Source organism: Bufo gargarizans, chromosome 5 (assembly GCF_014858855.1).
Source record: "Bufo gargarizans isolate SCDJY-AF-19 chromosome 5, ASM1485885v1, whole genome shotgun sequence".
Lineage (NCBI taxonomy): Eukaryota > Metazoa > Chordata > Amphibia > Anura > Bufonidae > Bufo > Bufo gargarizans.
Genome location: NC_058084.1, coordinates 439276042 through 439294427, shown reverse-complemented (window position 1 = coordinate 439294427; position 18386 = coordinate 439276042). Strand labels below are relative to the sequence as shown.

General features: G+C 41.5%; 1 protein-coding gene across 1 annotated transcript in view; it reads right to left on the bottom strand.

Annotated features, from left to right (window-relative positions):
• FAM20C (FAM20C golgi associated secretory pathway kinase) overlaps positions 1 to 18386 on the bottom strand; it is a 155447-nt gene that overhangs the window by 113636 nt on the left and 23425 nt on the right. Inside the window, exon 3 of the mRNA XM_044293997.1 lies at positions 7687 to 7765. Within this exon, the coding sequence (XP_044149932.1) occupies positions 7687 to 7765 (79 nt within the window). The remainder of the gene's footprint in view (positions 1 to 7686; positions 7766 to 18386) is intronic.

Genomic DNA, 18386 nt, shown 5'->3' with positions numbered 1-18386 from the left:
TACAAGTACCAAACTTCCAGTTCAATACAGATACTATTTGCATAGTCAGCTTAGCCCTTGCAATATACATCTGTACAATGTGAAACTATAGCTCCCAGTACGGCCTGATCATCAGGCTGTAGACCATACAAGTAACTATAGCATTGATCAGACACCGTCTGCTACAGAATAAACATTTATATTTGGTGACTTACAGGTGTCATCTCTTCTGTAATTATTCCCTTTTCTTTCCATCCGGGTCAGACCACCATGATGACTTCTCCCAGCCACGACTCATCTCTGCAGAGTTGATTTTGCTGCCAAGATGTTTTCAGCTTCTTTCTTTACCAACACATTTTCACCTTATATACTAACACAAATTCTTCTTAGTGCCACATGCTGTGCCCTGATATAATAGCAGCATACGCGGTGCCCCTGAATACAGTCATGTCACATATGGTGCTCCCTAAAAACAAACTGCTACACACAAACAGTTCCCCTAATGGTAATTCCACACACTCAGTGTCTCTTGTATATAATGCCGCATGCTTGGTTTCCCCTATAGATAGTGTCATATACACTCTATGTGCCTACTGAAAGCGCTACACAGTCTGCACTCCCATATATTTTGCCCCCTGTATATTGGACCATATATCTGTGGCCCCCGCAGATAGTGACATGTTCTGTGCCCCTTTTATATAGTGTATTTTACTCTGTGCCCCCTTTACATAGTGCCTCATGCTCCTTGTCCTGTTTTGTTCCCCTATATAAACATACTCACCTGTCCCCGGTCTCACGATTTTATCCACTGATGCTGGCCAGACCTGTTCCTGTGGAACATCATAGGTGGTGCAATGAAGTCCACCTACATAGAAAAAAATGCAGTTCCCTTGTACCGCTAGCCCTGCCAGCTGCTCAATTGTTTCTGCATCCTGGGGACTTGAGTGAAGGTGGGTCCAGAACCTAGGATGAATTGACCCAGTGATCGGATGCCCAGGAGAGAGGCCCAAAACCCAGGTGATTGCAAATTTGATGGCCTACACCAGTCACAGGTTTACCAGTCACAGCTCTACACTTGCGGATATGACTGGTTTTATAGCTCTGGGCAGATGAAAGCGAATGGCAGTGAGCTGTAATACCAGGCAAATGCAGGAAAGACAAAATCCCCTGTCTCCCCTGCAGCCTATCAACAGAATACAGGCTGTTTATAACTGTCTGTATCCTGCACTCCATAAACAATCCAAAGTCCACCAGAAATGTTAGTCTATTGTTTGTTTACCTCCAACCTGTGGCTATCCAGCTATTAAATACTACAGCTCAAGCTGACTGGGTATGATAGGAGTTGTAGCTTGCAAAAGGTGGAGGGCTCCTGGTATATTAGCATTGCGCCTAAAATATATGGACATGCAGAGTACCAGCAAACTAGGAAGATATTTAACTTTTAAACTTCCTAAGTTAAGATCTAGGTTCAAAAAGTTCTGACAGTTCCTGTGATGTTTTACACCCTTACTTAGACTTTCCTGCTGAATTAATGGAAGGTGTGATATTGAATATACTGAAAAGTCCCTGCGGTAACAATCTGTTTGTATGGAGAGTTATTTAGATTGGGAGTCTTCAATTAACAGCTTATCTCTGTGGTAGGAGCTGATAGCAGTGGATTGGCTCGTCTGTATAATAGTAGTAATAACTTACTCGAGAAAAAAATACAAAACTGTAGGGTCTGTTTTAGTAATCCTTTCCCACGTTATTTTGATATTTTCAGCACAGCAACATTTTTGTGGTTTTAACAACTAATTAGATACTGTAGACTTGATACATGTCCACCGAATAAGTGAAGGTGGACGTGCATGGTCAGTCATTCTCATCAAAGCCAAAGCTCTGCAGAGTGATCCTCTGTTCACTATAGAGCAGACAATAAAAATAGCTTTCTGAAGCATGGCAGAATATCTTAGAAGTGTCCTTCAAAAAAGGGAAGTAAGAAGGGACTATATTATCAATTGCCAGAGGGGGAAGGAGACTGAGTATAGAGACCACCCACACCAGAACCAAAGGGTCTCTTGGCTTCTTTCCTACCTGTCTCTGATGGGCTGAAACTGTGGTGTCCCATCGGTGGTCATGTGCATTGTTGTGGTTAGTCACTAGCCTCATCGGTGACGTGTTTCCAAGTGGCATCTGACCACAGACGCTCAGTGGTCATGCCCTGCCTAGGGACATACCATCGATTAAATAAGTGAATGGCTGCAGCAGTACACCTGACCGTGGACAGGACTTAAAGAAGCAGAGGCAGGAGCGTCGCTGCGTGCGTTCAATAAGTGCCTTTTCTTCTTTCTTTCTTTCTTACACCCTCCTGGCCTTTATTAAAATTTGTTTTTGGTCTGGACAACCCCTTTAATATCCAAATCTTTTTTCTTAGGTTATGAGGTTCATGGTTATAAGGTTAAATGGGTTTTCCGTGAGTATAATATTATGACCTGTCCTCAGGATAGGTCAACAATATCGGAGCATTGAAGGTCCAACAACCGGCATCTCCGCTGATCAGCTGTTTAAAGGGGCTGTGGTGCTCCAGGGAGTGCTGCTGCCTCCTCACAGTTTACCAAGCACAGCACTGTACATATGGTGGCTGTGCTTGGTATTGCAGCCCAAGGACATTCACCTGAATAGGACCATGTGAGGGGTGTGTCGTCAGGGGCCTAGGAACAGGCTGTGGTACTCACTGGAACACCATGGCCTATTCATACAGCTGATCAGCTAGGGCGCCAGGAGTTGTACCCCAACCAATTAGATATGGATAATATATTCTGAGAATATCATCAACATTTTACTCCTGAAAAACCTCTTTAAATGTACCTAGGTCCTTTACCAGTCTTCTCTTATGGCACGGTCCTTGTGGTACTAATATTTGTAAACTATTTCATTGCCTTCTTCATGGGTTTGCTATTCATACAACTCTAATTTGAGATTCATTTGCAAGCCTGTGGTATCTACTAATAGAGACTATTGTGGATAGCTGCCTAGGAAAGTCATTAAAATCAGCAATGCAGAATGCAGCTAAAAAAAAAAAAGATAATGGAATATGATTTTCAGACAGAAGGGAGAAAAACACAACAAATCACAAAAATCTGGACTAAGGCCCAGTGAGAATAGCTTATCTCTTCAGTCCTGGGTTGACAATGGAAATTCGCCTGCAAATTATCTACCATCCACAAGCGAATGAACCGCTTTCCAAAAGTCAATCATCTTGTCTAAAACGGAGGGCCAGTTTTCAGATAATTAGAAAAATATTTCTAGAATGTTAGAGAATTTGCTCGTAACTCAATGATTGCAGTCGTATCTAAGCCTCAAGCGCCTGGACAGGCCAATCTGTAACCTTGAAAATGGAAGCACAATAAGTGGACACCGCAGAGGAGCTATGTTAGGTCAGGCTTCCTGGACTATGATATAGTCACTCTACACTGAAGGATCCAGCGGTTGGCCACCATTTGCTGTAGAAGAGAAGAGAACGATGCGGGCAGGGAGGCTAGCTAGAGAGAGAGGTGCAAAAAGAAAGTAGGCACCAGATAACGAGACACCGTAAGTGGCGGGCATTATTATACTGTCAATTGTGCATTGGAGTCCAGGAGCTTTAGGTTTTGGCTCTGTCCAGATGGTTACTGGCCTTCTTTTGCAGTGTCTATGAGAAGATCTAGGCATAAGGAGGTGCATGTTTAGGGGCAAATTGGCCATAGACCTTACAAGAAAATTTCCTGGTTGGCCAATGCTTCACGGCTGGCCAGTAGAAGTTTTTGGGGATTTTTGCTGCTGGCGGCAGTATTTTGTGATGGACTGTGGTATTTGGCTCTGTTAGGGTGGTATAATGTGCCACAATATAATATTGTTGGCCCTGCCTTCCATCTATTTGGACCCGACTACAAAACAGGGCCACTTTTAGTATTTTTTCCAGGGCCTTTAAGTTTCATGTCCACCCCCATGCATGGGTAGACAGACCCCATAAGAGAACCCAGCCGATGGAAACCCATATATATGATAACTAGAGATGAGCCAATTTTTTTAAATTCGATTCAGGTCTGATTGGATCATATGGCACTTGTGATTTGATTCAGCTACGAATCAATTCTACCCGAATGGAAAGTATTTTAATTGCCTGGAAAAATCTTTCTCTCTGTGTCTCTTTTTTCCCATATCGAATTTCTTATAATAATGATTTGTTAGAATCAACATTTTTGGAAAACTTTTGAGTTGAATTCCAAACTTTTAGAATCGATTTACATGTACCTAATGATAATCCTATTTATGGAATCATACACAAAAAGTTAACGTACATTCTGCCAGACCTGAACTAACTAGATGGTATACCTACATGGTTGACAGTCATAATTAAAATAATTAGTCCCTGTGGGGACCACAACAGCTAGCACTGGAGAAACCATGGCTTGAAGGCAGAGCATTCTACAACCTTAATTCACTATGAATACTTGTGTAAACTGTCATAGGACTCAATTATAACTTTTCTAAGGGATGATTTGGGTCAGATGTTGCTTGATTATAAATGGAGGAGGGTAAGGTGTCACCATACAAACAACACTTAAGTAATGTCACATTGACAGCCTTGAGAAACATCTCAGTTAGGGCATAAGGCATCAAATTGGGGGGTGCCTGTCTCCTTCTCCCTTCTTTACCTTTAGGGTACGACCACACGGCAAGGTTATAATCTGTTCGGTTCGCAGCCAGGTGCGGTCAAGAACCGTGTGGCCAATTAGGCCACAGCGGCCTGATATTTAACTAATAAAGACCACTCTGCTAATTCTTGGATGGGTACCGTACAGATATCCAAATGAGTAAAAAAAAAAATAGTCTTGGCAGCAATCCAGCTGTGTCACCCCTCCGCCTAGATTGCACTAGTAATCAGATTTTTCTGGATGCATAAATAACTACAATAAACGCCGATTATTTTAAATTCTAAATGAAAGCACAGTTAATAATGACTATGAAATAATGGAGCAAATCAATATTACCAGGCCTTCAATGGTATGGAACAGGTGGTACACAGTACGCTGTACCCTGCAGCTGAAGAGCTGCATTCATAAGAACTTTCCATGCAAGGGACCTTGAAGATATATATATATATATAAAAGAAAAGCCCTAGGCGCTAGATTGTGGTTGAGAAAGCTTAAGAAATGCTTCCTGAACTTCCCGTGAACCAGTAATCTATGAATTTAGAAGCTACAGTAGATACATATCTATAAGCTCATACTCTCCAGTACCTAGTGGCATAAAAGTTATAAAGTACGGAATGATGGTGATGCCGCTTAATGATATGTGATATACAGTACAGACCAAAAGTTTGGACACACCTTCTCATTCAAAGAGTTTTCTTTATTTTCATGACTATGAAAATTGTAGATTCACACTGAAGGCATCAAAACTATGAATTAACACATGTGGAATTATATACATAACAAAAAAGTGTGAAACAACTGAAAATATGTCATATTCTAGGTTCTTCAAAGTAGCCACCTTTTGCTTTGATTACTGCTTTGCACACTCTTGGCATTCTCTTGATGAGCTTCAAGAGGTAGTCACCTGAAATGGTTTTCACTTCACAGGTGTGCCCTGTCAGGTTTAATAAGTGGGATTTCTTGCCTTATAAATGGGGTTGGGACCATCAGTTGCGTTGTGGAGAAGTCAGGTGGATACACAGCTGATAGTCCCACTGACTAGACTGTTAGAATTTGTATTATGGCAAGAAAAAAGCAGCTAAGTAAAGAAAAACGAGTGGCCATCATTACTTTAAGAAATGAAAGTCAGTCAGTCCGAAAAATTGTGAAAACTTTGAAAGTGTCCCCAAGTGCAGTCACAAAAACCATCAAGCGCTACAAAGAAACTGGCTCACATGCGGACCGCCCCAGGAAAGGAAGACCAAGAGTCACCTCTTCGGGAGAGGATAAGTTCATCCGAGTCACCAGCCTCAGAAATCGCAGGTTAACAGCAGCTCAGATTAGAGACCAGGTCAATGCCACACAGAGTTCCTAGCAGCAGACACATCTCTAGAACAACTGTTAAGAGGAGACTGTGTGAATCAGGTCTTCATGTAGAATATCTGCTAGGAAACTACTGCTAAGGACAGGCAACAAGCAGAAGAGACTTGTTTGGGCTAAAGAACACAAGGAATGGACATTAGACCAGTGGAAATCTGTGCTTTGGTCTGATGAGTCCAAATTTGAGATCTTTGGTTCCAACCACCGTGTCTTTGTGCGACGCAGAAAAGGTGAACGGATGGACTCTACATGCCTGGTTCCCACCGTGAAGCATGGAGGAGGAGGTGTGATGGTGTGGGGGTGCTTTGCTGGTGACACTGTTGGGGATTTATTCAAAATTGAAGGCATGCTGAACCAGCATGGCTACCACAGCATCTTGCAGCGGCATGCTATTCCATCCGGTTTGCGTTTAGTTGGACCATCATTTATTTTTCAACAGGACAATGACCGCAAACAAACCTCCAGGCTGTGTAAGGTCCATTTGACCATGAAGGAGAGTGATGGGGTGCTGCGCCAGATGACCTGGCCTCCACAGTCACCGGAACTGGACCCAATCGAGATGGTTTGGGGTGAGCTGGACCGCAGAGTGAAGGCAAAAGGGCCAACAAGTGCTAAACAGCTCTGGGAACTCCTTCAAGACTGTTGGAAGACCATTTCAGGTGACTACCTCTTGAAGCTCATCAAGAGAATGTCAAGAGTGTGCAAAGCAGTAATCAAAGCAAAAGGTGGCTACTTTGAAGAACCTAGAATATTACATATTTTCAGTTGTTTCACGCTTTTTTGTTATGTATATAATTCCACATGTGTTAATTCATAGTTTTGATGCCTTCAGTGTGAATCTACAATTTTCATAGTCATGAAAATAAAGAAAACTCTTTGAATGAGAAGGTGTTTCCAAACTTTTGGTCTGTACTGTATATGCTAGTAAATCTCTTGGCAGGCTGCAATCCACATCACAACCACTGGGTGGCCACAAAGACACATATAGTATAAACAACTCCTGACAGAGTATCACAAAATCATGTTTTGTTTTTTTTCAAAGCTGGTAGTCACATATGTATAGGCAAGAGAAAATGTAGATAGATAGAAAGGTAGTAGAAGACACCAATATAGCACAGATAAATAGATAGATAGATAGATAGATAGATACAGTAGATAGTGAATAAATATGAATACTTGTCCATTTTGTCACCCTAGGTGCTTCAAGTTACACCTCTGAGTTTTCTTTAAAGGTCTATCTTATCAAGAAACCTACTAAGACATCTGGACGTTATAGAGGGTAAGGGTCCTTAACATGGTACCATCTTCTTTATCTCTTTGTCTAGGCACCACTGCTGGCTTTGGTTCACAATCACTGATCAAACACTGACCAAACATCGATTGTGTGAAAGCGGCCTTAGACATTCATTTGAATAGTCTGCATTTAACACATCATTTGAGACCATTTGACGGGTTTATGAAAGAGAGAAACATTATGAATGGCATTGCCTGGCTCAGTCAATATGTTACCCCCTTACTGTGGTTGATGCTATGTAAAGAATGGTAGAAAAAATATATTGCATTGTATTTGTACAGTCATGTGACCACTTGTTGAAGGCTATGTCCCATTACTGGACATAATGATCATCATTACAGATGTAAAATGCTACAATAAAAATTTCTCTGTACTCACTTCATAGGTTTGAAAAGTGCTTGTCCATAATTTTGGAAGGTCAGGATGAGCTTCAGTTGGGTACCTCCAGATTTCATTGCTAATAAAGACAAAAATGAAGATCATTAGTACTGGCTTTCTTCATTCAAGGTGTTGGTCAGGCAACTGTTAAGGAGCTCATGAGCAGAGTAGACCTTTCTGGTTGTATTGCCTTTTACATTAGCAATTTGAACTAGGACAGGATGCCCTTCAATCAACTGAGGGTTGTCTTTAGGTGTGTATGAAGGTGGCACATCACTGGTTGATATTGAAAGAGAGTTCTTCTGATTTTGATAAGCTGAGGACCAAAGGTTAGACATTCTACTCTAAAATGGCACATGTATGACATTGCTATTTCCTGTATGCTACACTATGGAGGGTAGATTCAATAGAAGGGTCTGCAAAGTAAGAATTCAACCTGTGATCATCCCTGCGCATGGAAAAAGAGGTAAACACAAACTGGTAACTCCTGACCTAGGATGATGCGGTGTGATGAGATGAGAAATATAAAAAAATTTAGGGGACCCCCTCTACTTGTCTATGTCTATCCCGTTCAAGCTACTTGATAGCTCATTGTCCATTTTTCCTGTTCTTGTTTCCAGCACAAGCTGGCAATAAACTGCACTAGTGACAGATCCTGGATTGGATCAGGTCTCAGTCATTTGCTAAGCAGCTCATTACAAGCCTTCTGTAATGTCATGTTTCCAGACACTTCTCGTGCTGAATTATGCAGGCCGCATTGCACATGAAAAGCACTCTTTGATTTCCAGCTAAAACATGTCTTCCACTAAAGTCTAACCTGCTGACACCCCCAGCTGATTTTCTTGAAAAGTGGTGTTTATTCTCACAAAAACTATCATTACAGATGATTGCGTAGCTTAAAACATAATTATCTGGTTTCATATGCAGAACACGTTCCTTAAACAAGCATCGTTCCAACAATCGTTGTCTCTTACAGGTCTGGTGGGTCTACAGATACATGGAGAAGCCAAAATAGTAGATAGTGGCCCACATTTACTAATATAAGTTCACCTAGACTATGGTGGAAATTGCACCAAAATTTGGCACAAATTGGCAAATATTTGGAGCAATTTGGCACATCTTGCTTTAATAAAATCCACTGTGCCAAGCTTGCCAAGGGGGGATAGTTGGATAGAAAAGGTGCAGGTCTTAATGCGAGAAGGGGAATGGTCTCAGATGCAACATTTTGGACCAAAATTAATGCACCATTCTGACTTACATTTCTGTTGTAAAATAAACCTCAGCCAATAGTTGGCATTAGAGATGAGCGAAGTTCATGTTATGAAATTCGTTCACTCTTCGTTTGGTGGTAAAAGAAGAATTGTGTTATGGATTCCGTTACAACGGACCATAAAACAATTCTATGATGGAATGCATAATGGAATGCATAATGGAATGCCTATAAAGGCATTCCGTTATTTATTCCATCATAATAGAGGACTCCCCTGCATAACGGAAACGGGACGGATCCATTTTGAAGCCCATAGACTTCTATTATGATGGAATGAATAACAGAATGCTTCTAAAGGCATTCCGTTATGCATTCCGTCATAGAAATGGGTTCTGGTCTGTGGTAACAGAATCCATAACTCAATTCTGCTTTTACCACCAAACGAAGAGTGAACGAATTTCAAATATGAAATTCGCTCATCTCTAGTTGGCATAACTTTAGCCCAAAATGCCTGGTTATACACCACATTTATCATCCAGCCTGAGCCACTGTGATGGATTTGGTTTAAGTTGATGCCACCTACAGAATTAGTAAATCTGCGCCTGTGCTCTATGGAAATTAGTACTAAAACGTTATCAGTTCACTTTTACTCTTAAAGGGGAAATTACGTCAAAATGTAGTATATGACCATAATCTTCCATATACAGTTGATACTGTGATACCTTTTGGCGCAAAACCACAATAGCGAATGTCGTCTTTTTTTATAGAAATATTTATTTGTTCGGATGACAACGCGTTTCGGAGTAAAAACACTCCTTTATCAAGTCTTATGGGCCGGGCAGACACGATTGGCAGGGCTGGTCCAATTGCTGGTGCCTGGTCCTGTCCTTGTGTAGCGCGGCCAGCAATTGGACCAGCAATTGGACCAGCCCTGCCAATCGTGTCTGCCCGGCCCATAAGACTTGATAAAGGAGTGTTTTTACTCCGAAACGCGTTGTCATCCGAACAAATAAATATTTCTATAAAAAAAGACGACATTCGCTATTGTGGTTTTGCGCCAAAAGGTATCACAGTGTGTACAAGCCAGTACACAGCCCTCTTTTAGCATTCTACATCACTCCTCTGGAGTACTGGCGACTCCAAGGATTGAGAAAGATACCGGCAGCATACCTCATCCAGATCGGATTTTTATCCCCCGCCTTTGCAAGTGTTGTGCTGACACAAGCACAAACACCAGAAGGTGAGTGGAACTACTGATACAATACTCTATCTAACACTATCTACCAGAAACTACTACCCTATGAGCGCCTTGTTTCCCGTTTATCTCGCCAAATCAGCTATATACAGTTGATGTTAAAGAACATTTAGATTTAGACCTACATCAAGCATGTTTATTCTATATAGCCCATAGTCTCTTCCCAGGTTAGCCTGGTGCTGGGGCTGGCAGTGGACTTACGTACTACCTTTTATTTTTTTTATTGTCAGTGGTTAGCTTTCTCCATTATATTCTGAAGCAGAACTGGTCATGGGAAAACAACTTAATTTATCTTGACATGTTTTCCTATGAGCTCCTGCTGTTGGTACTAGTCTGGAGATAGCAATGACTAGAGTTTTTAGGTAAACAAATATTCTTATTTCTCAGGGCACCTGGGCACAAGGGTAAATGTCTTTGTACCAAAGGATAAAATGGTGCCCACTGGATTCCCAGAAGGAGTCTCTCATTTACAACCCCAGTGCCAAAAAATCTAGAGATGATATTCTATGGCCTAGGTTAGTGCTGGTGACAGGACCATGAGCATCAAGACTGTCGAAGAACATATGAAAGATCTAAGAAATTTTCTTTTGAACACTGAATATTTGAAATTCAAAACGTCCATAACAATAACTGGATCCACAGAACCAAATCTAAACATTGCAGATTAACATCTTGTAAGTCTAGTTTGTGAGCCTTAATGCAAAATCCTTTATATGATAATTACACTCCCGTTTGCTTATTTGAAGAAGAGGGGTCTGTAGCAAGGACCAGATACTAGAACTGCAACATCTACACTAGAGATGAACAAACTTCTTGAAATTTGCTTCGATTCGCTGAATTTTTCAAAAAATTTGCATGGAAAATTTGCGATCTACACTACTCATGAACAATGCCATCTATTGGATTCATAGTCTTATCATAAGACTATGAAACCAATAGATGGCGCTGTTCATGAGTCATCTATTGGTTTCATAGTCTTATGACAAGATTATTAGTTTTGCCATAAGACTATGAAACCAATAGATGGCGCTGTTCATCTTGTTGGGGTGCTAGTAAGTGGGGCACTGTGCTCAACAGAGTCCACACACTGTGTAGCACTCATCCTATAATAGCCTGCGCTAACAATGAGGTGTATATAAGATTGCTGCTATCATTCACACATCTTCTAGCACTTTATCTGCGGTAATATCTGCTAGGGTGTATCTGAGGACTATTGCCCTGCTTGTAATGACTCATGAACAGTGCCATTTATTGGCTTCATAGTCTTATGACAAGACTATGAATCCAATAGATGGCGCTGTTCATGAGTAGTGTAGATCGCGAATATTCTAATCGCAAATTTTTATTGCAAATTTTCCATGCACAAGGCTGAGTGCTACACGGTGTGTAGACTCTGTTGAGCAGGGTGCCCCACTCACTAGCGCCCCAAAAAGATGAACAGCGCCATCTATTGATTTCATAGTCTTATGACAAGACTAATAGTCTTGCCATAAGACTCATAGTCTAATTGTCTTGTCATAAGACTATGAAACCAATGGATGGCGTGAATTTTTCCATGCAAGAGGCTGAGATGAGAGCTGGTTTTGAATGTCTCATAGTGCACAAGGCTGCCATTGTAATGTATGCTGACTGTTATCTGTCTCATGGATAGAGTAGTGGCTTCCACATACCTGGCTTTTGGCATATAGCCAAGACGCATCCAGCCATCCTCTTAATGCTGTTTCCAAACCATTTTGATGGGGTTTCCATCAATTTCCATCAATTTACGAACAGCAGTTTGGCCGAGCATGCTCGTTTAACACTACTCATCTGTATTCTGCACCCCTATGATTATCTTAGGAGGTCCAGAACTAGAATTTTCCATATAGTTGGATGTGATAATCTGGAATCCTGAAGCCAATAAATCAAATCATGGATCCTACAGAATATATTTTTTTAAACCATGGAAGGGGTCCATCTGATGTCCTCAAGTAAAACATTGTATTTAACTGTCTAGACGAATTAAAATGATCTGTAATTAGATTAGATGCTCTACCAGGCAAGACTGTTCTGAAAGCACTGTGCCCACATTTTTTTTTGCAAGCTAATTCAATGTACAGTATTTTGAGTTAAAGCTTCTTGTCTTATGACTGAGAGCCTCAAGCAAGGAACCAGACCTTTGGCACTTCAGTTGCTGTTGACCTCAATCTCCTGTAATGCTCAAACAACCTATGAAGTCTTAAGCTAAGTGACATTCTTATGCAGCACATTTTGGCAGTGTGACGCTACCTTGCTTCTCAGTTTCCTAGTAAACGAAATGTATTAATTTGTATCCTGAAAGATTAGATACGTTGCTTCTCTCCGACCTCTTATACTGCACTGCAGATGTTATACTGAGAGGCCTATGGATTGTAATATGTTTTTTTTTTGTGCCGTAGTTATTTAAGTCTGGCCGCTTTAATTACTGCTTCATTATGGGTGATCTCCTGTGGTTCAGTGCATCTATTGACCTATGTTTTCTATTACATTCCCAGAATCTCCCCATAGGATAAGTGGAAATAATTAGAAAATGAAGGCCATTGAGGTGTCTTGTAGGATGGCAACGGGGATGTCAGCTGGGGAAAGGTTTGTACTTGGGTAATTTTGCTTATTTTCTGACTTCCCAGTCGAGTGAACTCGATAATGAGTGACCCTTAGGCCAACTGCAAAAAAGCAAATACTAGAAATGTTTTAACCTGCACGACAGGGGAGGTGCACACGTCTCACAAAGGAACGTACCTTCAGGTGACAGCGGTGTGCTACTAAGAACAGCCACAAATCTATGAAATACACAACATAGACTGTAATATGGCAGCATCTTTCATATTAACCAGTGCTATGTCCATACTGTAATCTGCCATTGGATTGGGAAATTTAGTTGAGAAGCTACTGACCGTATAAAGAGGATGATGATGAGCAATTGATTGTAATGATGATGATGATAATGATATTGTGAATAAATAAATGATGGTGATTATGATATTTAGAGATGAGCGAAGTTTTGAAAAAGTCGATTCGGCAGCTTCGCCGAACTTCGTCAAGAAGTTTGTTATGAACTACTTCCATTGTATGGAGTGGGCACAATGACAGGGAACGGTGTTCGTGCTGCCTCCCATCATTTAACCTGATCGTGGCACCTGAGACCCACATTCAGGTGCTCAGGGGTTAATCTGGGGTTTAAAAAAATAATAATATATACATATATATATATACTCACCTCAACCACTTGATCGTGAAGAGGCTGTCGACTCCTGTCTTGATTGAAGAAATCCCACCGAAGGACATGCGGCCAGCGTGAAGTCGTCACCACGTGATCACGCTGGCCGCGTGCTGTCACGTGGTGATGTCTTCACGCTCGCCGCAGGTCCTTTGGTGGGTTTTCTTCAATCAAGACGGGAGCAGACGACCTCTCAGCGATCAAGCATAAATTTTTTTATTTTTTTTAACTTTTAGCCGTTACCGCGAAAAGTGAGTTTTTTCCTGAAATTTGGATGGAAGTCCACTTCAGAGACTTTGATTCACTCAACACTAATCAACCTAATCAATAATGTTGGTAATGGTGATGATGATAGTAATGATGATTTGATTAACAACCTGCGGCCCTCCAGCTGTTGCAAAGCTACAACTCCCAGCATGCCCTAATAGCTGTAGTCTGTCCAGGCATGCTGGGAATTCTAGTTTTACAACAGCTGGAGGGCTGCAGGGTGGGCATCCCTGGATTAACTGAGGATGATTGTGACGAATTGATGATGATTATTAGGATGAATTAATGATGCTGATGATATTCAATTTAATATTGCATGATGATTGTGATGAGTTAATGATGATGATGATTTGACAGTCATAATTGTGATATACTGATGGTGAGGCTCCTTTGATAATGATGATTATTTGTTCAAAAATAAACCTTTAACCTACTATTTGTACTATTTGCTTCATCTGGCATTACACATGTTTTTACAAAGCTGCAGAACAATATAAGGGAAGTTTGATGCGGCAGCATTTTTCCACTTAAGCGAGAGATAAACGATGACTTGTCTACACTGCCCATCACACTATTCATACAAAGTTCATGTCATTTGTCATGTGTGATGCAACTTTCAAAATGTCAGCAACTCAAATTTTTTTCTATTTCCATTGAAGATAGAAATATGGAAAGATTGAGCTGTTGTCATGCAAAATTATCAATTTCAACTGCCTTCTAAGTATGGCATTGATGTCCATGAAGAATGACATTAAAGTTGTTAAAGGGCAGGATTACATGGAAGCTTTAGACGCATACTGACGTGTAGTGTAAGTCTGTTCCACAGCTGTCCGTGGTCATCCATTAAGTTGCACAGGTTGAAACCCGCGACCGAGTTAACAGACAGGTTGTTGCGGTGTATAACACAGGTAGTCCTATGGAATATGACTGATCATGTGGGGAAGACATTTTCGTTTAGCTTTGTTAGCTTTCGTTATAATTGCAAGTAGTTAAAGAGCATGTGTGTGTCTCAGGGAGGGCCCTAGTGAGTTCCTATGTTGGTTCTCTAGTGATCGCCTAAGCGAGTGCCTGAGTAAGGACCTTAGTGAGCATCTGAGAAAGTTCCTTAGTAAGTCCTGAGTAAGTCCTTTAGTGAGTGTCTAAATAAGTGCCAGAGTAGATGCCTTAGTGCAGTGATGGCCAACCTTGGCCCTCCAGCTGTGGTAAAACTATAACTCCCAAGATGCCCCCCTTGCTTGGCTGCTCTCAGAACTGTATAGAAATAACTGGAGCATGCTGGGAGTCGTAGTTTCACCACAGCTGGAGTGCCAAGGTTAGCCATCACTGCCTTAGTGTGTGCCTACGGGAGTTCCTAACTGAGAGCCTGAATATGTGCCTGAATGAGTGCCTACGTGAGTTTTTGAGTGAGTGTCTTAATGACTGACTAAGTGCCTTGCTAAGTAACTTAGTGAGTTCCTGCGTAAATGCCTTAGTGAGTGATGAAGTAAGTATCTGAGTGAGTGCCTTAGTGGGTTCATAAATGAGTACCTAAGTGACTTCTTAAGTGCCTGAGTGAGTGCTTGACTGCCTTATTGATTGCCTCAGTAAGTGCCTTACTGAATGCCTGAGTAAGGGTACAATCTGACTGCCTGATCCGTCACAAATGCCGGTTGTTGGTCGGACAAAAATCTTGATCTGTCAGTGAACTGTAGAATCCGGGAATGCTGGTTCCGGTGAAATCTAACAGGCTGCTGCCTCAAATTTGAATGTACCTTAAGTGCCTTAGCAACTGCCTAAGTAAGTGCCTGAGTAGGTGCCTAAGTGAGTGCCTGAATGAATATGCTGTAAGCAATTGATCTTGGTATACAATTTTGAAGACAACACTTGAAGACAAGTTGACATGACTATCGGAGATTCTTAAATTATGAAGCATCTCCGTTGGCTGTAACAGAGCAGTAACTTTTCTTACCCGACTTTTGATAGACTGGAATAGGTCTCACAGAGGTGCTGCTTTATCCCGTTATAGAGACAGGACATAAAAGTCAGCTTGATGAAATATACATGCAGCTACAATCTGTGACATGGAGGTGACAGTTTGACACCTTCAGCTCCTTAGACATCACATTTCCCAGCTGCAGAGATGATCAAGCTTCATCTCCTCACAAGACTCTTTGTTCAGCCTATGTATAACAAGTCGGACTGGTTAAATTTGCTAAATTGGAAACTTTCTCAGCACTGCAGGAAGACCATGGCCTTACTTGTCACTACGTTCACATTAATCACTCATGAGCCCTGAAAATGAATTTCCTCTTTAGACCAGAACATCGTTCTCCCCTTAGTAAAAATCAGTAGTCAGTAAAATTCATTGTCTGTTTCATAGTTATATATGTTTTTGGAAAAGCTATGCAAAAAGAAAAATACTTGTTCCTTAGTGATCCCTCGGGCATTGACACCCATCTTACCTAGAGTCTTGATTGACAAATATGCTTGGTTACACAGCGATTTGGGCAGATATGGGGTCAGTATATAACAATAAACAGGTCTACAGGCCTGCAGACCTTACATTTGGATTGATAGGAAGCCATTTATGTTGGTTATTACTGTTTCTGCACCACATGTAATTTTTACCCTTCCAATCCATGGCACTACCATGTAAGTACTGTATGGTGGTATTACATGAACACCTTTATGGTGGCATTATTTCAGCACTAGACTGTTATTCAGTTTCTAATTTCTCCCTTCAAACATAAACTCGCTTATGGTTTGCTAATGGCCTCCACAGACTTTGACCATAACCTCCAAGCTATATTGGCACACCAAAGGTCTAGAGATTCATCTGATGGACTCAGTTTCTGATACAATAGTAGTCCTCAAAGGTCCAGAAGCTGTTTTTGGAGCCAATCATCTGCCTCTAGGGTCTACGTTTCATTTAGAACCTAGATTAGACTATTGACGATATGGGATTTGGGCCCTTAGAATAATTACTTTGATGGGTCCAAGGAGTCCATGTCTTGCACTGCCTACCCTAGTCTCACCAGGACACGTTACTGTCTCTCATCATTGCTGTCAGCAAAGTGACAAACCATCCTTGATCTGAACGCTTGAGCCAGACTGGTTTCTATGAATGCACTGCCTGACAACTACAGCAAAGCAGCAAAGTTGTCAGGCAACAATTCCATAGCAACCAGTTTGTCTCATACTTCTCAGGTCGTATGCTCAACTTGAATTGAAAAGGGTTGAGATGGCTTAGCAGTGCTAAGACAACTCATTTCTGTCATGTTAATCATATGTTTGAGAAAAAACATGGTGGGATATTTCTTTAAACGGCTTCTCCAAGATTGGGAACAGGGAACGGCCAAGCCATGGTGATAAACTAAACACCCCCCCCCAAAAAAAAAAAAAAAACTCCTGTCATCAGTGGTCCAGGTCCAGTGCCAAGCTACCATCTCCATTACTTCTGACCCCGGCTGGACCAGAACTGTAACGTGCCATCTAAATGCACACCGCTGATGCTGATCAATCAATGAGTGCATAGTCACACACTGTCACCACTCAGACCACTGATTGACTGGCAGTGGTGGCATTCATGTAAATAGAACCAGAAGTAGCAGAAATAAGAGTTTTGCGCCGGACCTAGAACATTTGTGACAGGTGAGTCTTTTTTATATATGCATTTGCACCATTCCTGGTCTCCTGACCATCGGTTCCCAGTCTCAGAGAGCCCCTTTAGTATTTCTTTTCACTACTTAATTAGCAAGACAAGGATTTTTGATTAACTTCCTTAAAGGGGTTGTCTCACTTTGACAAATAGCATTTATTATGTAGAGGAAGTTAATACAAGGCGTTTACTAATATATTGTGATTGTCCATATTGTCTCCTTTGCTGGCTGGACTAATTTTTCCATCACATTATACACTTCTCATTTCCATGGTTACAACCACCGAGCAATCCAGCAGTGGTGGTTGTACTTGCACTCTATAGTAAAAAACGCCGGCCCCTCTGGTGGTCGGGACTGTGGGACCGCACATAGGCTAGTGTTTTTTTTCTATAGTGTACAAGCATGGCCACTGCTGCTGGATTGAAGGGTGGTCGTAACCATGGAAACGAGCAGTGTATTAAGTGATGGAAACATTAAGATTATGTTATGTAGATGCTATCATCTCTTAAACATATGTTAATCCTTCAGAAGACTATTCTCTGCAACACTGTATTAAATGTTCTGCCTTTGATGGGACTCCTTAGGGAGGTGCAACCTACAGTATAAGTGCATTCAGGGTCCATCCCCTATCATTATTGGCCCTGAAGCTTTGAGTAAGAGCTTGCCCTTCTGGTCTTACAGTTCTTGTCTGAAGTGGAAAAGCATCTGCATGGCATTCAGCTGAATTTCCTTGTTTATTGGTATGTGGGTGATGTCGAGAAGTTACCGCACACAGCACCAACCTATCTAAAGTTGGATCTGGTGAAACTTCGAAAGGACGGACTTCAATACCTGTAGAATCGATCAAATGCTATTGTTACAGACTCCCCCATACACATATACAGTATGCTCGGCTGTGTTCTCATTGGGGAAAGGGGAGTAAGATGTCCCCAGACACCCCTTAAAGGGGTTCTACAGGAAACATTATTATAAACAAGGACCCATAGCCTGCCTGCCCTACTGAAAGGATTATACTTACCTGTTCCTCGATGCTTCGGTTCTGTAAGGTGCCTCCTGCATCTCTTTCTTCCAGTCCCGACGGTGTTTTCATCTGCC